We start from the raw sequence: 24,381 nt of genomic DNA, 5'->3' as shown, positions 1-24,381 counted from the left end.
ATTCCTAGCAGGTTTTTTTTTTAACTCCTTAGGATTTGTCTCACGGGGCACTCCAAAAACTGAACTGAGAAATCCCAAGAAAGCTACCTGAATCTTCCTGTGTATTCTTATTCTACATCCTGTAGAGGATCAGACTAATCAAATTGGTGGTTTTTGGTAAGTACACCTTGCCCAAGTTTGATAAGTTTTCATTCTTATCAACCAGTACATCTGCTGTATAGAGAGTGTGTACCAGATGTATGTTTATTGACATTAGTACATATGACATGATAAGTCATTTGGTAAGTCATTTTGAACCAACAATATAAATCCTCATTTCTTTGCTCAGTTTACATCTTTGAGGCCCAAGACGAGACGCTACTGCTGCTGCTATGTGAGCTTCTTAGGAATTACTGCTTCTATAACTGTCTCCCTCACCTCCCCCAACCACCCCCAAATGAGTTCAAGCGATTTCACTCAGAGATGTCTTTTGAAATTTTTTTTGCAAGGAAGGTCCTTTGTAAAAGTCAGAGAGCTACTGGTATGTCCTTGAACAATCTGTATGCCTCCTCTAATTTCTGTTTCCTCACCTGTCCTATAAGGTAAAAATAACTATGTTAGACTCTCCAAATCATGGTAATCCTGTGAACTACAATATATATAAATGCACTTTGACAACTATATAATTCTCCACAGACAGATGGTATTATTCTGTGGGTGATAATCCTAGGTATGCTATGGCAGGGATAGGGGGCATAGAAGAAAGAGGTTACTTGCATCAGCTTCACCCCGAATCTTGAACGGCCAGCCCTCACTTAGCTCTGAGGGGTAGAGACAGCAGATCCCTGTATGTGAGGGAGGAACTCCTGGTGATACTGGTTGCTTGGCTACCGCCCTCCCGCTTCCTACCCCAGCCCACCTGCCTCACCACGCCCGTTTTCATATCCTCTCGGCTGGGTTCTGAACATGCCCACTAATTTCAGGGACACAGAGAGCTAAAATTGTTTTTAATTAAATAATTTTTCTTTTTATCAGAGCATATTCATGAAAGGAAACTTGGAAATTAAAGAATAGTATCAAATTACTTCCAAAAATCCAAAGATAACCACAATTAACACTGTAGTATATTCCTTTTTAGTTTTTAAAAATTCTTGTTGTTGCTTAGTCACTAAGTCATGTCTGAGTCTTTTGAGATCCCGTGGACTGTAGTCTGCTGGGCTCCTCTGTCCATGGGATTTACCAGGTAAGAATACTGGAATGAGTTGCCATTTCCTTCTCCAGGGGATCTTCCTGACTCAGGGATGGAACCTGCATCTCCCATATTGGCAGGCAGATTCTTTACCACCTAGCCACTTGGGAAGCCCTTTTAAAAATTTTCATATATATTCTAAAATATAATTTAACAAAATTAACATAGTTGAGAACATGAAATAAATATTCTAGCCTACAACTATGCTGTAATTGTTATAGCCATTTTCATATTTTTGAAGGTTTGTTACATCACATATATATACATACTATTATGTTCATTACATTGTGCTATGAATACCACAGTAGTGAACATACCTGACTATAAATTTTACCCATGTCTCTGATTATTTTCTTGGGTTAAATTTCTTTAAATGGAATTAATGAGAATGAACTTTTTTTTGGAGAATGAACTGTTAATTTAATGACTACTGTAATTGAGGTTGTCAAACTATCCTCCAGAAATGTACTAAAGTATACTTGCCATCCCCATCCCCAAACATGACATATGACAATGTTCATATGTACATGTACATATGACCACTGTACACGTGTACAGACTGCATTCTTTCACATTAAGATTTAAAATCATAAATGAATCTAAGAAGGTCAGGAAATATGAGCCTGTTCCCTCCCCTGGCCCAGCCCAGCCCTAACACACACCAGGCCTCTGAAGTAGACAGTATCATCCAACTGATGCTGTGTCCACCTCAGTGCCTGTGACCTGTTCGTGGGGGAATGCTCCCGTGAGGCTTGCAGTCACTCACTCGGCATTTATGCCACCACTTGTGTTCGTAGTGAAAACAACAATAAAGATATCTAAACTTAACTGTGAACAACATGATGTGTTGTTTAACTTCCATTTTCTGACAGTGCAACAGTTCTGTAGGAGAAAAAAAGTTTCCCTGCATCAAGTATTAGGAAAAAATTTCAAGTTAATTATATTTTTATTTACTTAGTTTTACTATTGTTACTTTTTTAGCCATATCACGTGGCATGTGGGATCTTAGTTTCCCCACCAGAAATCAAATCTTCACCCCTTGCAGTGGAAGTGTGGAGTCTTAACCACTGAACTGCCAGGGGAGTTGCAAGTTAATCTTATTTTTAAATGTAAAAGTAAAGTAATAGGAAAATCCTTCAAGATAGCCTCTAAGGTTTCTTTTAACTCTAACATCTTTAATTCATAAGTAATAGATAATATAGCAAAGGCCAAGGACCTTCGCCTTCCCCATCCCCAAACATCACATATGACAATGTTCATACCACCACACACACAGATTGCATTCTTTCACATTAAGATTTAAAATCATAAATATATCTCAAAAGAATGGTCAGTGGGCTTCACAGAGATTTGTAGAGGTGGTACTAGTGGTGAAAAACCCACCTGCCAATACAGAAGACATAAGAGACCCAGGTTCAGTTCCTGGGTTGGGAAGATCCCCTGGAGGAGGGCATGGCAACCCACTCCAGTATTCTTACCTGGAGAATCCCATGGACAGAGGAACCTGGCGGGCTTCTCAGAAAGAGTTGGGCATGACTGAAGCAACTTAGCATACATTCACACAACTAGAATTTTAAAGTGATAGTTTCTACAGACTAGTTCTGTCTAATCAGCATCCTCACCAATTGCCACCCACCTCAACAAAGACACACTGAAAGTCTATACTAATCCTATTCATAAATTTAATCAGATTCTCAGACATTGGAAGACATCCAACAGGTTTAAGGAGTAAATAAGCTCATGAATATTTAGTTATGCTTCACCATTACCACTTACATCTACCAAAAATGTTAAAATGGTTTGACTCAACTACTGAGCAATGTCAGGAAGACTGGACTAATCTTTGGAAGAAAGTATGCCACTGGCCATTGAGCCCTCTCTTTGGAGTAGACTGTCCCTTCCATTTTAACACACAGTAGATAGAAATATTTGCGGGCTTCCTTTCTACTAGGATTTTGTGTCACCTTGTAGTATTGGTTTGTCCTGTACTTAGAAAAAAAAATTACATGTACATTGGAACAGCTCCCAATATCTAAAAGCATGAAGGAATTGTAGTAGTACCTCAGACTAACTCTAATCTTAATCTTAGAACAAGGACACTTTTAGACTAGATTTCACACGCAAGTCTCAGTTGATAAACGAATACATTGATCAGTTTTCTCTTTGCCATTTGAATCATAAAATGAACAAAAAGCTGCATAATCTAGACATCATTTTTTCTAATAATTTTCCCATCTTCTCTTAAAGACCTGCATCCCTTCCTCCTTTTTATTCCATGTACTAACTCTGCTGGTTTTCCATGACTCTTTTTTTTTTTTCTTTTTACTGTGGCCAAATATCCATGACATAAAATTTACCACTGTAATCATTCTTAGCTGTACAGTTCAGGGACATTAAATGCATTTCCGTTGTTGTGCAAATATCACATCATCTATCTCCAGAGCTATCTCATTTTCCTGTCCTAAAACTTTGTACCTATTGAACAATAACACTCCATTACTCCCTCTCCCCAGCTCCTGGCAACCATTCTATTTTCTGTCTCCATAAATTTGACTACTCCAGGTAGTCTCATATAAGAGGAAATATACAACATTTATCCTTTGGGTCTAGTATGTTTCACTTAGTGTTAAGTTTTTATGATTCATCCACATTGTAGTATGTTTCAGAATTTCCTTCCCTTTTAAGGCTGAATTAATACTCTATTTTGTGTATGTGCCACATTTTGTTTATCCATTCATGCACTGATGAACATATGAGATAATTCCACCTTTGGGCTATGTGAATAAAACTGCTATGATCATGGGTGTGCGAATATCTGTTTGAATCCCTATTTTCAATTCTTTTGGAACTAGTTCCACCAGCTCAGTGGTAGAACTAGTAGATCATGTGATAAAGTTTTTGAGGAACTTTTCCATAGCAGCTGCACCATTTTGTATTCTTACCAGCAGTGCATGAGAGTTCTAATTTCCTCACATTCCTGTCAACTCTAATTTCTGTTTTGTTTTGTCTTAAATAATAGACATCTTTATAAGTATGAAGTGGTATGTTATTGTGGCTATGTGTTACTGTGGGTTTGAATTGCATGCTCCTAATGGTTAGTGATGTTGAGCATCTTATGCTTGTTAGCTATTTGTGTATCATCTTTGGTGAATCGCCTGTTTATTCTTTTGCCCATTTTTAAGTTGGTTGCTTTGCTTTGTTATTGTTGCATTTTAGGAGTTCTTTATATACACTGGCTATTAATTCCTTCATATTTTCAGAAATTATTTTCTCCTGTTCCGTGGGTTGCCTTTTCACTCTGCAGATGGTATCCTTTGGTTCACAAAAGTTTTCATTTTGCGAGAGCCCAGTCTACCCATTTTTTCCTTGTTTTGCCTGTGCTTTTAGTGTCATGTCTGAGAAATCAGTGCCAAATCCAGTGTGATAAAGCTTTTTCTCCATATTTTCTTCTAAGAGTTTTATCATTTTAGCTTTTTACATTTAGATCTTTGATCCATTGTGAGTCAGTTTTTGTATATGGTGTATGGTAAGAGTCAAGGTTCGTCAGAGTTCTTCCTGTAAACAGGTACTTTTCAATCCCACCATGTCTCACTGATGACATGTGTCATTTAAGCTACTGACACACATATTCCCGCATATGCTCATCCTCACTCACTTTGCCTTCCAGTCTAGGCTTCGGTGGTTTCCCAGTAGACAAGTGAGAGAAAGCTGAAGTGGTTGGAAAACTAACAGCTCAGCTGGCTTACCTCCCGTAACCAGGATACAGTGGTGAGAGCACTGAGGCAGTGGCCAGGATCAGCAAGCATTTTGATGTAAACATGCTTGATGAAATCCCCAAAAAAGAACAGCAGAAGTAGGTAAAGTTTTAGGAGAAGAAGGAAAAAGGGAGTGTGTGTTATGTGTGTGCATGTGTGTGTTATATATGCACACATATATGGCAGCAGAGGGCAAGAGTGAGGTCACTCCACACTGGATACTGGATGTGGCTGTGAACTGTAGGTTACAGCAAATTTTTATTTATGTTCATACAAAAATAAATTTCTCTCTGTGCTGCTTTAGAAAAATCAAACTAGATTAACCACGGTTATGTGGGCAAACTGTGTTTTCCAAACAATCCTCCTAGTTCTGTTTTACAGTGGAAAGAACCTAAAAGTGCTTACAGTGTAAAATGTGAAGGTCTGCTTAGCCTTCACTTGCAGAATCTTGAGAAGTAAGAAGAAACTACCAGGCCATGTAATCTGCCTCACCCAGTATCACCAGGACCAAAGGTCTTCACTGGGCGGGCTGCTCTGATGGGCTTGGAGATAACAGCACCCCTCTCACATAACTCATAGTTGCAGGAATCTACAGATGAATTGGGCTTCCCAGGCGGCTCAGTGGGTAAAGAATCTGCCTGCAATGCAGGAGATGAGGGTTCAGTTCCCGGGTCAGGAAGAGTCCCTGGAGAAGAGCATGGAAACCCATTCCTGTATTCTTGGTGGAGAATCCCATGGACAGGGGAACCTGGTGGACTACAGTCCGTAGGGTTGCAAAGAGTCAGACATGACTGAAGCGACTGAGCACACACGCGCACACACACATTAATTGGAAACTCTACATCAGAACCCAGGACTGGCAATAGGGCATCCAAATCTCAAATAAATTAGTGTTAAGTCTACTAAGGCTGGCTTCAGGACCTATGAGAAACACTGACCCAGTCTGTCCCCTCTTGTTCTTCATGGCGACTGGTTTACAGAGATAAACTGTTTGCTGTAGGTCCTCACCTTCTCTATGCCATAAAAGGCTATTTGGAGAAAAAAGAAATAACTAAGCCTATTAAATTTTCGGGTTTGACTAAGCCGTGCTTTCTAAAAACAGTTTGCAAGAATGATATAGTATATTTCCCCTGAAGCATTAAAGTCGTTTCACACTTTATTAACTCAGAGAATATCCAGTCTTTTCCTCTGAGACTGGGAATAAATGACTAGCTTAAATCAGAGACGTTTTTCCTGGTATTCTAGTTTTTCAATTGAAATATTAACTCCAAGTACACACAAGGAAAGTACAGACTGTGAGGCGTGAATAGCAATTATGTCTCAAACAACAGTCCCAGAAGTTTATTATACCTGAAAAATCATAAACTTCTTGACACTTGACCATTTCATTCTAAACACCCTAAGTTCAGGAAAACTCTGGATATAAGTTTCTGCACATTTCCTTTCTTAACTTTCAGTCTGTATTTCAGACTGAAATACAGTATATTCGTTTAACTAATATAGTTTTGATTTCTGTGCAGCATTTGTAGTCTTTGTAACTTTTATGTAAATTTCCAACTAACTTTAACTGCCTAGTTAAATTATAGACACTGGGAAAACTGGTTCTCCTCCATCCGCCCCCAACTTTTCCTTCTTCTAAAATATATCTTTCCTCAGAATAGAACAACTTCCCTCTCCTCCCCCAAACCTGCAGATTCTACCTTGGAAAAAAAATTAGACATTTAGTATTTAAATAATTCATAAATGACAAACTCTTCTCCTTTCCCTAGTTTAAAACCATATGTTACCTCATTTTGTTCAAATGGTGAATTCTCGGTAAAAAGGTGTGTGTGTGTGTGTGTTATTTAAACAAGGATTAAAGCAAACAGCTACTAATCAGACAGTAGCATCAGTCTAGTCCTATACGATCATCTGGAGTACTTATTAACCATGTATTTACATTTGAAAACCAGGAATATAAAGTGACAATTTAAGATGAGAAAGAGAAAAAAATAAGAAAAAGAAAAGATGAAAGAAGTATGAATAAACAGGAAAAATGGCAGCAGTGCTTTTTTTTTTCCCCTCCCCAAAGACCAGAGATCCAGTGCTGCTTCCCCGTTTCTTACCCCCTGAACAAGAGGCTGTGCCTGCCTGTGTGGCAAGATAAGTGACACTACTGGGTCGTGGAGGTTTCCTGTATGGACATTTATGAACTTCTGTATTATATCCAGCGTCAGATTAGTTTGTGATTTCTCTTCCAAGTCATCAGGACTCACTACTGCATTGGAGAACTGCCCAGGAGCAGAGAAATGCCAGGGGGGAAAGGACCCTACAGCAGTGTGTGAGCTCAAGCGCTGTAACACCCAACCTTTCAGGATACCCGCATATAAAAGAGCATTTGGAAACTGCCCTCGTGGTCAGGCCCTGGCTTTGTGTCTACTTCCTTGTGGCACCATAAAGTCTCTACCAAAGCTCTGAGACAATATAGTAGAAGCTAAGCATATCAGCTCAGGCAAAAAAAAAAAAAGTCTTGGAAGTTCTCCAGCTGCCTGACTGACCAGTGTCTGCTTTCCAAGAAGACTCTTGGGAGCCTTGGCTATCGTCCATCAATCAGTGATTGGTGGGGCTTTTCCCCTTGACCTTGCTGATGCCTGAGCTGTGTATTAGAAATGCCAGCTCCTGTGCCAAAGCTGGGGCTTCCCTAGTGGCTCAGTGTTAGAGAATCCACCTGCCAACGCAGGAGATGTTGATTCAATCCCTGGGTTGGAAAGATCCCTTGGAGAAGGAAATGGCAACCCAATCTAATATTCTTGCCTAGGAAATCCCATGGACAGAGGAGCCTGGCAGGCTACAGTCCACGTGGGTCTCAAAAGAGTCAGACACGACTTAGCAACTAAATAACAGAAACAACAATGCCCAAATGGACCTATCCATTCTTTTTGTGTGTGTGTGTGGCTCGTGGGATGTGGGATCTTAATTCCTCAACCAGAGATTGATCCCAGACCCTCAATAGTGAGAGTGTGGAGTCCTAGCCATTGGACTGCCAGGGAATTTCCCCTTTCTATTCCCTGGACAATACTCTGTATGGCTATTTGTGCTTGGTTCTAAATGCAGGTAAAACACAAAAGTTAAATATAAATAGGATATCCAAAGCAATTTATTGGCAGTTATATATAATATTACAATTCTTTTTCGAGCTTTATCTTACTACATTTCTTATAAAAGACAGTGCTCATTCATTGGTTCTTTCATTAATTTTTTTCCTTTACTGAAACATTTCTTCATTTTGTGCTAGGCACTGGGGATACCAATTAAGGTCTCTGCCTTTTAAAAGCTTCAGTTATAGATAATGAAATAAACTATGTTTCTTTACTTTTTCTAATACATTTCAGACAGTGTAGAATAAAGTGGAAATAGGCTAAACTGTCTAAAATCACTTCACAATAGGAAGTAAATTTTACTTTTTCTGTTACAAAGGGCCCTTTCTCAAATGGCCCCATTTCTAATAGAGTCCAAGTTTCTATAACATGAATTAAGCTACTGAGTAGTAGGGTTTAACTTTAAGCATACTTTTGCTAGAAGCACATGTTCTTTAAACTATCATTTTCATTTTTCACTATATGAAAAAATAATAATAATAGCAATAATAATAAACCAAGTATCACCAGAGGAAGAACAAAGCTAGAAAGTTAGTTAAGGGAGAATAACATTTAAATGTTCAGTGGATAAAAAGAAAATGTAATTTGGGGGTTAGTTAAAAGTTGCATTTTAATGCATATTGTCTCTGCCTCCCACTAGAAAGTTTACTTCCTTTTATATGTTTTCTCACAAAGAGCCTATTATAGTCATATTGCTGTGGTATTTGAAAATATTTTTAACTTCAAAAATACCCCACATTCAACTTAAATATTTGTGGAAGAAAGTAACCCATGGCTTAATCAATATTGAGAGTATTTCTGGCCAACTTCTATTTCACTGTGACTAGTGCCTTGGGATACTTGTCTAGGAAATACAAGAACATCAACATTAAACAGGATCTGATTTTTTTCTGTGCTGGCAGATACTGTTCCCTGGTCAGAACTGAGATGACTAATGTTAACCAAACAAAATCAGAAGGTCACACCTAAAACTGAAACTAATGTTTGTCTATGTCACTCCATCGTAGAGTCTTTGTTTCAGAACAGGCAATTTGTCATTTTTCTTATAAGGAGACCTGTGATATTCTTGTATACTATGATTTGACATACCACCAGAAGGTAATAAAAGAACATAATCCATAGAGCATGTACTCATGTATAATATGGCACAATAATAATAGCCATATTATTACCATATAACTACCACTTGCTAATATACTTTGAAACTGGGGGAAAGGAAAAGCATTTACATACCATCATAAAGCTACATATGCTTATGTTTGGGAAAGTTCACCTTCTAAATCTATTTTGGTATAAATTCAAGAAACTAAATGAATGAAAAATACTCTTTATACACAAGTTTTAGAATATATATATAACATATATATATTCTAAAATATATATATAGTCTAAAATATGTGTATGTGTATATACTCTAAAATATGTGTGTGTGTGTGTGTATATATATCTCCTATATTTGGACTGTCCAGATTTGTCTTGAAGATAAATGGACCATTTATCAAAAAATTTAAACTAAACACTGTACTCCCAAAGATGAAGCCCCTTTATTAAATTGTGATTCCCATTTTATCACTGTGTAATTGGGATTTTGAGCTTAAGTGCATGATTATCTAGCTTCTCCATCAAGAAAATGGGACTGATACTTTGGCATAGTGTTTTAGGTCTATATCGATATAGGGAAGGTATGTTCAGGAAAGATATATAGAGAGAGAGATCAATTTTTCAATAACTTGAATCATATTCTAGACGACACAGAGGATTTCCTAGCTAAAGGAACTCTATGATAAATCCCTTTCCAAATTAAAGAATATTTTTGTGATAAAAATTACCATCCATCAAACCACCAGTTCATATATTCCAATGCTGGCACATGAAACTTTTCTGTGAATATTACTCCCAGGTAACTTTCTTAAACTTGTAGTGGTAATTTGAATATATCATAGTTAATAAACAGTATTTACAACTACATTCAATGGGAAGACATAAAGCATTAGTGTAGGTATACTAAGTAATAAAAAGGTAATACACAATTGAACAAATATCAGAAAGAACATAGTGTTTGCTCTTTTGCATAATCATTAGCTTTGAAAAAGGCATCATTATAACCACATGTGAAATGTGTGGTTATAATGATGCATTTCCTATAGCAATATATAATAGCTATAGAAGTTCCCTTTCAGTTTGTCCACAAAAATCTGGGAGTAAATTCCTTCAGATTCTTTAGCTTTTAAAATTATACTGTCAAGCAGAAAATTTGTGATTCTAAGGTGTGACTTACACACGGGACTGTACTCCCAAGGGTACATCCTTGAAAAACATCTATTTTGCTCAACTGAAATAATAATTATTTAAAAATCATATAGTATATAAAATACAAAATAATAAATTTGAGCACTTAACATAGCCAAGTACTTTTCTAAGTATTTTCTATGCATTGTCTCACTTAACCTTCACAACATCGTGAGGTGTATTATCACCATCTTATAGATGGTGAAACTGAGGCTTAGGGAGATTAAATGTCTGGTGTGACGACACTTGTTTCTCAAGTGGTGGAGCCAGGGTACGAAGCTAGGTCTGATCCAGAGCCTGGGTGAGTAGCCCCCATTCCCACTGCTATATCATAGTCCCATATTCTCACTTGAACATTTGGATTATGTGAATTCTAGTCCTTAAACATTTCCATATAAGAAGTTAATAGTGCTTTTTTAAGTCTAAAAAGTCGAATTTGAACCTATTTACTACTTTATAAAGGGCCAGAAATAGGCTATGGAACAGTTTGCAGCACTCTCTGAAGGGTGGGGGAAGTGGGGCAGTGTAATGAGGCATTTGGTATTATAGAAAGGTATGGTTTTCCAACAATTTTACTGTGGATCTGTGCTTGAGATTCCTTCAACTCTGTCAACCAAGGTCCATCTCTCACTGATAGTAGTTTTACCCTGTGAACACTGGCTGCGGTTAACTCTGCTATTACTAAGAACATAGCAAAGAGAGTTACCACGGCAGAAAGGACCCTGGGCTTTGTCATCAGCTAAATTTCAATTCTGAGCAGTCTTGGGTAAGTCATTTGATCACTCTGAGCCTGAAGTTCCCTGATCTTGAAAAAGGAGGCAACAGTAGCTAACATTTATCAAGTTCTTACTGTATACTTGGTTCTCTTCTAAGGACTTGGTATATTATCTAATTTATTCCTCACAGTGACGCCTTGAGATAGTGATTGTTGTTACCACCAGTCCAGTCTCATTCTGCAGATGAGGGTGGTGAGGAACAAAGACTTTAAATAAATAAGTACATCACTGTCACACGGCTTCACAGTTAAAGAGCTGGGGCTCAAACCCAGGAAATCTAACCCAAGAGAGCAGGCCTTTTGCTAGAAAGGGCCAGACAGTCAATATTTCAGGTTTTGTGGGCCATACTGTCTCTGCTGCAGCAGAGGTGTCTTTTGCACACTAAGTGCTCAACACGAGAGTTTTTAAACCATACATTACAGAAATTTCATAAGAGATTATTTCTCGTCCATCTCCTTCCCTCCAGGGAATTTATGTCATCTATTGCATTTAAGTTGCATTTGAGTCATCTATTCTCTTTTATGCCACTCTCTTCTTAGCATATGAAGGAAATAACACTCTCCAACCATTTTCCCAGGAATGCTGGAGATGCTGTGGAATACAGTCCTCCTCTGAAATTATCCCACTGCGGTAAATTGATAATAATATGATAGCAGTGAGCAAAGCGTCTGGCTTATAAAGATGCTCGATAAAATTGATTTTGATCTTAATGATTTTAATTAATTCATTCTATTACAACATCATTGGGTATTATATTTGTAGTTATGCAATCAATATATGATAATGTAGTTTTAGGTGTAGATGGAAAAGGTGGATTACCCTTGCAGAATTTCCATCTGTCTCTAAATATAATTAGCCAGATGTGCAGATTTTCAGTCCTCACCCACCTGTTAAAGCTGGATCACTCTTTGGGTTCTGTTTTGACCCACAGTCCATTGTTGCTTGTAAACTTTACAAAGCTATGATCATGCCTTTGGCACTCAATGTTTGTTGAAAGACCATATGTGATCTCCTGTGTGTGTGTGCATGCACTCAGTCATGTCCAATTTTGCAACCCCATGGACTGTAACCCGCCAGGCTCCTCTGCCCATGGAATCTTCCAGGCAAGACTACTGGAGTGGGTTGCCATTTCCTCTTCCAGGGGATCTTCCCAAGCCAGAGGTCAAGCCGGCATCTCTTGCATCTCCTGCATCGGCAGGCAAATTCTTTATCAACTGCGCCACCTGGGAAGTCCCAGGGCTAAATAACCTGATGTGGCTGCCTGTCTTTGCTCGTGGTCTTTGCTCTGCCCTCTCTTTTCTCCCTCCTTCTTCATCTACCCTTGCTTGGCTGGGAACCCCAAGGACTATGCTGCATTCATGACTGCATCACCAAGCACCCAGCATGGCCTGGCAATCAGTAAGTGTTCGAATGAATGAATAAATGAGTGACTGAATGAATGCATGCACAAACATTGAGCATCTATTTTATCACGTCATTGCCTTCTGCCTAAGGGGTACAGAGGTTGGTTCTAATATCAGTGAATTGACTTGTGTTCCAGGGGCAATAGTTGTTCATAGCGTGTCAAAAAACAAAATTCTGAATCCTAAGTGAAGCTTTTGACATAATTAGAAACCAGCAGTGACACCAGAAAAAGGTCTAAGTCTTAAAAACCAGATGGTCAGCAGTTTTCACATGTCCGTGAAGCCAAGGGGTCTGAATTGAATAAGGCATTTCTATAGCTCGGCAGATCCTTAGCCTGATCGCAAAAGTGCTATTTGGGTGACGTAGGCCTGTCAGTTTGCCGGATGGCAAGTCAGTCTAACGACAGAATCAGTGTGTAGGGCTTTATGGTGGTAGTTCTTTGCTTTGAAAAATTAATAGATTTCCAACCAAATTAATTTGAGTAGTTTTGTATCAAAGAGACATTGCTTTGGATCTTTGAAATCTCTTGCACATGTCTCAGTTTTGATAGCCTTGACAGGAAGAGCCAGGTCAAGACACCAAGCCCATGCTGAGTGTGGAGATACTACTATTTCATTAGTACCTCTCATGTGTAAGTGTATAGGCTTCCCTGCTGGCTCAGCGGTAAAGAATCCACCTACAATGCAGGAGCCTTGGGTTCGATCCCTGGGTTCGAAGACCCCCCGGAGGAGGGCATGGCAACCCAGTCCAGTATTCTTGCCTGGAGAATCCATGGACAGAGGAGCCTGGTGGGTTACAGTCCTTAGGGTCACAAAGAGTCGGACACAACGAAAGCAACTTAGCACACACACATGTGTAAGTGTATAATCTGTTTATAACTCCAAGGTAGACTCGATCAGTAATTCTCAACAGGGAGCAGTTTTGGCTCTCTGGAGATGTTTTTGGTTGTTACATGTAGAGGGGATTGGGAATGTAGAGGGCAGAGATCCTATGAGACATGCTACAGTCTACAGGAGACCCCCTCCACCCAAACCCAGAATTATCACACCCACAATGGCAGTAGCCAATTCAGAAACTTTGGGTTAAATGACACTCAAGGTTCCTTTGCAGCTCAAATTCTGGATTATAGGAAATTAACTTACATACATCAAAGAATTTTCTAAATTGCCAAACACTATATACATTCAAGCTACTATTATGATACAAGCCATCACTGCTTTTCCTTCTCCTCTCTGGTATTTGTGGGCCTGTCAACCTTTCTGTTCTGAGCCAGATCCCTCAAATATTTAGGTCAGAAGAGCCAAGATAGGGGTGAGACTAGAAGTCCCTTCTACTGCTTGTTCACGGCTTGGGAGAACATTAATTCAGGAAGTAGATGTGTCCGAATTTGCCAGTTTCATTTTTTTTTTCAGCATTACCCATCAACCTGTTGAGAAAGAAGTGTATGTGTGTAATGCTTATTTAACCAGATAGCATATTCTTTTTAACTTTTTATTTTGTATTGGGGTATAGCCAATTAACAATGTGACAGTTTCAAGTGAACAGCAGGGCATGAAGGGACTCAGCCATACATATACATGTGTCCATTCTCCCCAAACTCCCCTCCCATCCAGGCTGCCACATAACATCAAGCAGACAGTTCCATGTGCTATACAGTAGGTCCTTGTTGGTTATCCATTTAAAATATAGCAGTATATACATGTCTGTCCCAAACTCCTTAACTATCCCTTCCCCTGCCCCCAGGCAGCCATAAGTTAGTTCTCTACCTCTGAGTCTCTTTCTGTTTTGTTAAGTTTATTTGTATCAATTTTTTTTTTTTTTTTTTAGCTTCCACGTATAAGGGATGTCAAATGATGTTTCTCCTTCTCTGTCTGACTTGCTTTACTCAGTAAGACAAATTCCAGGCCCATCCATGTTGCTGCAAATGGCATTATTTCATTCTTTTTAATGGCTGAGTACAGATAGCAGATTCTTAACTGGTATTTATGTGCTGCCAAAACCCCACAGAAAGTTCCCCCACGCCACCCCTCTGGGGCAGGTGGTTCTACCCCTCCCCTGGTACACAGCCAATGTCCCTGGGAACCCACAGCCAAGTGCCTCATTTCAGGGATATGTTGATAGAAATGCCTGGGAAAAATGAACCTCTCGGCTTTCACTGTTTATCGGTCATTCACCGAATGATGTGCTTTACCGTAACAAACTCTGTACCAGCATCAGTGCAGTTGAAGACCCATTATGAATTAACTCTTCTCAGAATTAGCCAAGAGCTGACAGAAGGTATGGCCCAGAGTGCCTCTATTCTAGGGCCCCTTTATCCTTCCAGGATTTTCCCTAAATAAAAGAGAATCATGGGAGGATTTTTGTGTGTCCCACGGGCCATGCCTTCAAATAGCACAAGGTTACTGGCTGAGGTAGAAAAGGTTGCTGTGCTTCAGCTTTCTGTTTGGGCCCCCAGGTAATTTCCAAGTATCCTGCCTCCATTTTGAGCAGAACTGCTGTAAACGTTCAACCTCTGGGGTAACAGAAATGTCCCTATCCCCAGAGGCCTGCCCACCTGTCCTCAAGCCCAGAGGCCTGCCCGGTGGTGGGAGTGTCTGCTCTGCTGTTGACTCTAATGGGTGGTGGTAACTTGGCACAGAGCAGTAAGATAACCGCTCAGCGTGAGGCCAAATCTTCGAAACTTTTTGTAGAAGTTGGTCTTCAATTCTTTTCCCCCTCATGTGTGATATTAAGTATCATTTAATCTTGGAACCAATCCTCTTGAGATGGGTGCTATTACTAGAACCATCTCAGAGATGTAGACAGGGAACCTCATATGACATGGCAGGTAAGTGGCACAGACATGACCTGAACTCATGTTTCTTCAGCTCCAAAGTCCTTGCTGTCACCAGTACGGTATGTATTTTATTATATCTATACATTGTGTATGCTGAGTCATGCCTAAGAAGTGACTATCAGTAAAGACACATTTTATGTTATAAATAAGGGGACATAAAAATAGAACTCTAACTGCAAACAGAGCCAGAATTACCTCTTGAATAAATTCTAAAACCTTCTACTGGATTAAATTCCAGTTAGTGCTGGAAGATTCACCACTGAATATTACGTTCAAGGTACAGTGTGTCTATTAGTGAGCAAATAAAGCTCCCCCAAGAATTCCAATTCCAAATTGCATAGTAATCACACACACACATAGACACACACATGGCTGTGAATCAAAGTTAACTGGTGGTTTGTGCTACCATGAGTGTAAACTCATGCCTGCTTTTGATCCCAGGTAAAGACTGGTTGGTAAACATTGGGAATATTTCCCAGTACAGTGTTATCCCTTGCCCTCTAAAATGTCCCACTTCAGAGAATTCCCTAGTAGTCCAGTGGTTAGGATTCCATGCTTCCAGTGCTGGGGGACCTAGATTCGATACCCAACCAGGGAACTAAGATCCCACAAGCCATGCATCAGGGCCAAAAGAAAAATGTCCCACTTCAAACTTAAAATCCTACTGAAAGGTACTCTAAACCAGTATTAAGGGAATTCAAATCCTTGATGATTTCTGCTTTAAGCCTGAGTTAACCCCAAGATGTTATTTTACACTAACAAGCCCAAACTCAACCTAAAACAAAAACAACAAAAATTCTAGCTAATAGTTCAAAATAATAATAGCTTGATTTTGATAGTATATTCTCCTGTTTTACATGCCAAACTGTGAATAAATGAGTAGTTTTGAATATAATGCCATATTTGTTTAATGAGAGCAGCCTTCAATGAAGACTAACGTGTTTTCAGTGTGTGAGAGCATGGCTCTGTGTGGGGAAGGTCCTGCTGCCAGGGACCTGGCATCCATGTGGGCTGCGGGACCGTCTGAGCCCAGTGCAGCAAGTCTCTGCAGGTTCTTTCTGGAAGAGCCTCTTGCAAAGTGCTATAGCCAAAGGTTAGGTGAGAAACAGGCTTACACTCGGATGGCTGAGCGACGTCACCAGTAGAAAATCACACTGCCAGACAACTTACCTGCTATGAATGGAATCTGGGAGGCTCTGATATGCCAGTCTACACCAGAATTCACAGGCTAGGCTTCTCATTCTGACTAGTGTAGGGTTGGCTGGGGTAGCCTCTTGTTTCTCTGTAAACACAAGGAAGATTCTTAACTCAGTCTTAAGACTGGGTAAGATTTTTAAGTTCAAATTTCTTACGCTAACATTTCTTGAGCACTTGGCCCGAGGTTCTGCACTGGGAGCTTTGCATGGATCATTTCAGTTCAATGGTAGGAGTCACTCAGGGCAGCTGTGGTACAGACTCTTAAGACACACTGTCAGGGTTCAAGGTAAGCTCCAGGAGGACGAGGTCCACTGGTATTTGGCACATAGTAGGTGCTCAATTTGGAGAAGGCAATGGCAACCCTCTCCAGTACTCTTGCCTGGAGAATCCCATGGACGGAGGAGCCTGCGTAGGCTGCGGTCCTTGGGGTCGCTAAGAGTCAGACATGACTGAGCGACTTCACTTTCACTTTTCACTTTCATGCATTGGAGAAGGAAATGGCAACCCACTCCAGTGTTCTTGCCTGGAGAATCCCAGGGATGGGGGAGCCCAGTGGACTGCCATCTATGGGGTTGCACAGAGTCGGACACGACTGAAGCGACTTAGCAGCAGCAGCAGCAGGTGCTCAATTAATATGTACAGAATGAATGAATTTAAAATCTTAAGAAATTTTGTTTACATATAAGTGTTAGGAGCTGAGCCAGCATTCTTCAGCAGATGTCTCTTCTTCTGGTCTCATAAATTTGACTGTGTAGTTAAATGGAAGACAGCTTAGAATTGCAGGGGGTGGGGAGGCAAGCAGTTTGAGAAGACTCTTTAAAACTGGTCCTGAAATTAAGTAATTGCTCAGCATAGGAAACAGGGAAAAGTGACTGTAATACCTTAGCAAGAAGAATCTTTGTTATTTAGTCTCATTGATGTTCTCCATGAACGAAGCTTGGCAAACTTCTTCTATACCTGGCCAGAGAGTAAATATTTCAGCCTTTGTGACCCATGCAATCTCTGAACTAGTCAAGTCTGCCACTGAAATGGAAAAAGAGCCATCTTTCTTTCTTTTTTTTTTTTTAAAGAGGATGACTGTTCCAATAAAACTTTATTTAAAAAAACAAATGGCAGGCTATATTTGGACCATGGTGTAATTTGCCAAGCCCTGGTCTAAAGCATGTCTAGTTGTAATAAAGTTTCTGTTTCATCTCTGAAAGAAGGGTCATATAGCTAAATGTTATATAGCTCCCCTGCTTTCAAGACATTAAATAAGCCATATATCTTTTACATATCTAAGCCTTTGGCCTTGAAAACTCATTAAACAGCATGGTAATTTATTTAACTATGGCATCTTAGACATAAAGATAAGAAGAATGGAGTTTGCAGACCATAAGACTTTCTTGAATGTGTTAAACTAATGCAATATACCATTTGTAATGGCCTCTAATGAAATCCTAACTTTACAGAATCTTATTTTTATCCTTTTCACTCTGTGTGTTAACCTTTACATAATAAAGAACCATTTTAACTGTTTTTACATGTACAGTTCAGTGGCATTAAGTACATTACACTGATGTGCAACCATCACCACCACCCCTCTCCAGAACTTTCTTATCATCTCTCACTGGAACGCCATAAACCATAGTTCCCCATTCTCCCTCGTCACAGTTCTTGGCAACCACTATTCTGCTTTCTATGAATTTGACTCTTTAGGTACTTCATGAAAGTGGAAACATACAATATTTGTCCTTTTGTACCTGGCGTATTTCACTTAGGGTATCTTCATGGTTCATCCATGCTGCAGCATGTGTGAGAATTTCCTCTTCTTTAAGGCTGAATAATACTCCATTGAGTACGCATGCCACATTGTGTTTGCCCATTCATGTGTAGTGGACTTCGGGGTTGTTTCTACCTTTTGGCTACTGTGAATAATACTGTTATGACCAATGGTGTGCAAATATCTGTGTTGAGTCCCAATTTTCAGTTCTTTTGAGTATATAACCAGTAGTGGAATTGGTGGATCATATGATAACTGTTATGTTCTTGAGGAACCACTATACAGTTCTCCACAGTAGCTGCACCATTTTACATTCCCACCAGCAATGAGCAAAGATGGCAGTTTTTCTACATTCTTGTCAACACTTATTTTACTTCATTAGTTTGTATGTTTGGTTGGTTATAATAGCATGCTAGGACTTCCCAAGTGGCTCAGTGGTGAAGAATCTGCAGTGCAGGAGACCCAGGTTCAATACCTGGGCCAGGAACGTACCTTGGAGGAAGAAATGGAAACCCACTCCAGTATTCTTGCCTGGAGAATCCCATGGACAGAGGAGCCTGGCAGGCTACAGTCAGTGGGGTCACAAAGAGTCAGATATGACTGAGCACTCACAGGTGGGTGCACACACACACACACACACACAATAGCATGCTAATGGGTGCAGAGTGGTATCTTATTGTTGTTCTCAGTTGCCTTTATGTATCTGTAGTATAAAAATAGTTCATTTAAATACTACACTAATTTATATTTCATGCAAATTATATATATTTTTTTCATGGGTATATGCATTTATTCCTCTCCTAACTCCAGAATTATATGAGATGGCTTCCAAGGACATGAAAACAGTAAGATGAATAATATACATAGCTAAATTCATGGCATTGGGAATATAGGAGACTAAAAAAATGAAACTATAGCCAAGATCAGATGAACCTAAGAGTGTACTGTAATGTCTTACACAATTAAAAACTAAAGTGACAAATTCAGTTCCAAACCTCCTAGGGGTCAAAGTAAAAAGGGAAGGGGGACCAGTAACATGATTCATTTATCCCAGATGATGAAAGCTCAGGAAAAAAGGCTTTTCTTGGCTTGCAGGTGCAAGAGAATAAGCTATAACTACTTACTGAAAGCAACAGATTTTCTGGTGAAATTAATAGGGCTGGAATTGAAAATGACTCCCTTAGCCTGGCATTATACAGCTTTTTGTGAGAGTTAAAGAGTAGTTTCAAAGTACAATTATCAAAGTATTAAGAAAAAGTCAATTCTACATCTCTCAGAAGAGATAGAAGGACTATTCCTTTGGACTTTAGTCACTGTTTTATGTAGTTAAACCATGTTAAGATCTTGAATTCCCTCATACATGTTTATATATATATATACACCTGGCATTTCCTTCCCAGGTCACAGATTATAAATGCATATGTGTTTGTACACAGAATCTTCTTATCTTCTTAAGAATATATCCTTATCTTCCTTTTGGAAGGAGGGAAAGATCTTCATGTTCAAATCTGATACTGAAATTTCTGCTTCAACACAAAACTCCAGGAACTATATTATTTTCAAATTTAAACCAGAAAAAAAGGCTTCATAATAATTGGATATGTTGCCAAAACAGCTTTCAAGCAACTGAAGAGCAAAGAAAATTAAAAATAAGAATAGCAGCCATATCAAACAGATGTTTTTAAAGAACTGAGAAAGTGTCAAAATTACTCTAAAACTAAATTGGTCTGAAGTTTTACCCAGAAGTTTGGATGAACTGTAATAACTGACATTTCTTGAGCATTTACAACTTCCCAAGCACAGTTCAAAATGCTTGTATGTATTAACTCACTTTTGTAAACTTAACAAAGTTAATACTGTTATCATCGTTCCCATTTTATAGACAGGGAAACTGAGGCATGAAGGAGCTGGATATCCTTGCTTCAGGTCATACAACTAGGAAGTGTTCAAGCTAGGGTTCACACATAGTCATGCACTCTGGTTCCAGTTCAGTTCAGTTCAGTTCAGTCTCTCAGTCGTGTCCAACTCTTTGCGACCCCATGAACCGCAGCATGCCAGGCCTCCCTGTCCATCACCAACTCCCGGAGTTCACTCAAACTCATCTCCAGTGAGTCAGTGATGCCATCCAACCATCTCATCCTCTGTCGTCCCCTTCTCCTCCTGCCCTCAATCTTTCCCAGCATCAGGGTCTTTTCAAATGAGTCAGCTCTTTGCATCAGGTGGCCAAAGCATTGGAGTTTCAGCTTCAACATCAGTCCAGTGGCCACTCACTAACCCGTGAACCTGTATTGCTGCTTGATGTTTCAGCAGATGAACCAAAGTAGTACTGGTTGGCCAACAGGCAAAAACATACATTCTGTTGTGTCCCTATCATTCCTTTTTTTTTTCTTTAGATGAGCAAATGTACCTTAATTAACCTTGAAATTTCCCTTAATATCCTTGTGTAGAATTCCCAGTAGTAAATTTTAAACAATGAAAAAAAAATTTAGTTGAATGATGAAACCATATTCCAATTATAAATCATATTTTTACAGTTTTAAGAATGTGGAAGAATGCTTATAAAATGAAGTAAAGCAGCAGATGTAAATTTGTTGGAAGCCTAGCTCCACCTCTCCCATTCCCCGCAAAGAAACTATCAAAAGAAAGATGGAAAAGTTTATGTGGCTATCACTGGGTAGGAGAATTAGGAATAACTTCTTTTCCTACTTTTTCTTAATTTCCATAAAATTTACTTGAATACTTTCATAGTCCAAAAAAATGAAATAAACTTCATTTTTAAAAAAAAGCTAAACAGAGCTATTCTTCACAAAGGCACAATAAGAAGTGCCTAGTGATAATCTCACTGTCTAATTTTAAATCATTTCTAAGGGCCTTGCTCTGAAGGAGTGAAGGTCGCATGGTTTGGACTTGCACTTATGTGGGTATTTAATTTTAGAAAAAAATGAAAAACTCTGCAATTGTCCCATTGCAAGTATTCAGTAGCCACTTGTGGCTACTGACAGCTTTTTCATCATCACAGAGAGTTCTTATTGCCCAGCACTGGTTTAGAAAAAAGAACACAAGATGGCTTGAAATCAAGTCCCGATAGGAGTGGATACCTACTGTGTGAAATGAGTAATTTATTCAACCTATTTCCCCACAGACAAATTGGGACTAATGATACTGTCACTTACCATGAAAGGAGATTAAGATCAAATAAGATAATGGATGTGACAGTTCTCTGAAAACTATCCTGCAGTTTACCAGATAGTTGTTTTCAAAAATCCCCAGCCTGAACCTAATCTAGCTCTTTGTGCACTGATTCCAAATCCATGAATGGTTCATAATTGCTGACAAGGAATGACAGTGTAAAAGTCAGACTTACCAGCTCTTCGCACAGTTCTTCGCGCAAGTCCTTCGTTATTGTGGATATTCCATTTCTTCCCTGTAAAAAGCTTCAGCACACAGTTCTGTATCTTCTACAACACCTCCTCAGTTTTTTCCTTAACAATATAAATACACTGCCCTCTTTCCATTCCTAAATGAAAAAGCGTCTTTAAAAAGAAAGCAAAGAAAGCAGACTTTGTCTGCCAAAGAAATAAAGGGGGTAAAATACTATAACTAAAAGGAAATCAATCTGAGTTGACAGTGCAGGAATTAAGCAAAAGATGTTGCCAACTGCCTCAGGAACGTGAGATTTGCACCCACAGTGACAGCAGGTTCTCTATGCTTCAAAGCTGTTGGGGGTACTGATTAGGCGGAAGTACCTGCTCCTTCTGATTTTTTTTTTCCTGAGTCACTTCTGGTTTTTCCTGCAAAACAACTTGCCTAATTTAGACTATTTTAGAGCTGCCGCTCATCCAGAGAAGTCCCCATCTTATTTCTCATTTAACCACCCAATAATTAAGCGTGAGTCTTGGATGGCTTTAAGAAAAAAAAAAGAGGAGAAAAAGAAGGAAAAAAATTGTAGTTAAGTTGTGGCTCAACTTGGTGTAGATTCTAGGCTCATCCTCTCTCTCCTGCCTTCCCCAGGTCTCCACCGGCCGTGGATGCCTTTGACATTATGACCGCAGAGGATTCCACCGCAGCCATGAGCAGCGACTCCGCCACAGGGTCCTCTGCCAAGGTGCCCGAGGGCGTGGCGGGCGCGCCCAATGAGGCGGCGCTGCTGGCGCTGATGGAGCGCACGGGCTACAGCATGGTGCAGGAGAATGGGCAGCGCAAGTACGGTGGCCCGCCGCCCGGCTGGGAGGGCCCACACCCGCAGCGCGGCTGCGAGGTCTTCGTGGGCAAGATCCCCCGCGATGTGTACGAGGACGAGCTGGTGCCAGTGTTCGAGACGGTGGGCCGCATCTACGAGCTGCGCCTCATGATGGACTTCGATGGCAAGAACCGCGGCTACGCCTTCGTCATGTACTGCCACAAGAACGAGGCCAAGCGCGCCGTGCGCGAGCTCAACAACTATGAGATCCGCCCCGGACGCCTGCTGGGCGTGTGCTGCAGCGTCGACAACTGCCGCCTCTTCATCGGGGGCATCCCCAAGATGAAGAAGCGCGAGGAGATCCTGGAGGAGATCGCCAAGGTCACAGAGGGCGTGCTCGACGTGATCGTCTACGCCAGCGCGGCCGACAAGATGAAGAATCGCGGCTTCGCCTTCGTGGAGTACGAGAGCCACCGCGCCGCCGCCATGGCGCGCCGCAAGCTCATGCCCGGCCGCATCCAGCTGTGGGGCCACCAGATCGCTGTGGACTGGGCCGAGCCCGAGATCGACGTGGACGAGGATGTGATGGAGACCGTGAAGATCCTCTACGTGCGGAACCTCATGATCGAGACCACCGAGGACACCATCAAGAAGAGCTTCGGCCAGTTCAACCCGGGCTGCGTGGAGCGCGTCAAGAAGATCCGCGACTACGCCTTCGTGCACTTCGCCAGCCGCGAGGACGCCGTGCACGCCATGAACAACCTCAACGGCACCGAGCTGGAGGGCTCGTGCCTCGAGGTGACGCTGGCCAAGCCCGTGGACAAGGAGCAGTACTCCCGCTACCAGAAGGCAGCCAAGGGTGGCGGCGCAGCCGAGGCAGCAGTGGTGCAGCAGCCCAGCTACGTGTATTCCTGTGACCCCTACACGCTAGCCTACTATGGCTACCCCTACAACGCGCTCATCGGGCCCAACAGGGACTACTTCGTGAAAGGTTAGTGGGGGTTCCTCGCCTGCGTGGGTGGGAGTCGGGGAGACGCATCTGCCAGATGGATGCCATTTGGGAGGTGGTGGCTGTCATTTACTGAGCTGGTGGACGGCGACCCTTCCTACTCACCCTCGTTGGGGCAGTCAGTCACTTCTACAGCATCGAGAAAATGTAGATGGTTCATATATACAGCGTGAGGTAACATTACCCATCATGTGAAGCATGCAAGCTCTTGCGTTTTCTTGCGTTTTCCCAGGGCCTTTATCCAACGTGGGGCTAGACGGCAAGGTTCTTAGGTTAAAGCCTGCTTGTGAAATTAAACCTTTAGAATGTTGGGGAGTAGGGGGCACAGTATTGTTGGGTTTGTTTGTGTTGTTTTGTTGTTCTTAGTCACTGACTAGCCTGTACTGAAAGCAGGCATTACACTGGAAAACAAAATACTTGGGTTCTGGGTCCTGCCATCTGATTAACTGGCTCTGTGACTTTAGTCAGCCCCTTAAAGCTCCCGAAGCCTGTTTTCTCACGCCTAAAATGAGGAAGATGAACTAGCAGTTCCCCTTCTACATCTAGTTTTGTGACCGTCTTAGAAAATTTTTATTTATTGGAGTGGCAGTTACAATCCTAGGAACTCACCCTTCAAGTTCATCTTGTGTACTAAGCAGACATCTTAGGATGCATCTAGGCTGGAGCCAGAAAGTCTGAAGCATCTTCCGAGCTCACTAAAGAGCAGAGGTGTAGCCACCTGCAGCTTAGAGCCAGGACAGATACCGAAGTGCCAAGAACCTTGGGTTAAGATCCACCTCTTGTACTGTTGCTGTTGGTAGCTCATCAT

At 40.8% G+C, this 24,381-nt stretch overlaps 1 protein-coding gene across 19 annotated transcripts in view; it reads left to right on the top strand.

Annotated features, from left to right (window-relative positions):
* Window positions 1-24,381, top strand: part of RBM47 (RNA binding motif protein 47) — a 276,361-nt gene that overhangs the window by 240,837 nt on the left and 11,143 nt on the right. For 16 of the 19 annotated variants that reach the window (XM_059887634.1, XM_059887633.1, XM_059887618.1 and 13 more), the window contains 3 exons: window positions 33-156; window positions 329-373; window positions 22,396-23,555. In XM_059887634.1, coding sequence (XP_059743617.1) covers window positions 372-373; window positions 22,396-23,555 — 1,162 coding nt within the window. In that variant the 5' untranslated portion in view covers window positions 33-156; window positions 329-371. The remainder of the gene's footprint in view (window positions 1-32; window positions 157-328; window positions 374-22,395; window positions 23,556-24,381) is intronic. The other 3 variants (NM_001206034.1, XM_005207883.5, XM_024993385.2) reach the window with 2 other exon arrangements.

This window comes from Bos taurus, chromosome 6 (assembly GCF_002263795.3).
Source record: "Bos taurus isolate L1 Dominette 01449 registration number 42190680 breed Hereford chromosome 6, ARS-UCD2.0, whole genome shotgun sequence".
NCBI classification, from domain to species: domain Eukaryota; kingdom Metazoa; phylum Chordata; class Mammalia; order Artiodactyla; family Bovidae; genus Bos; species Bos taurus.
The sequence above is the reverse complement of the archived record's forward strand: the minus strand, read 5'-3'. Positions and strand labels throughout refer to the sequence as shown.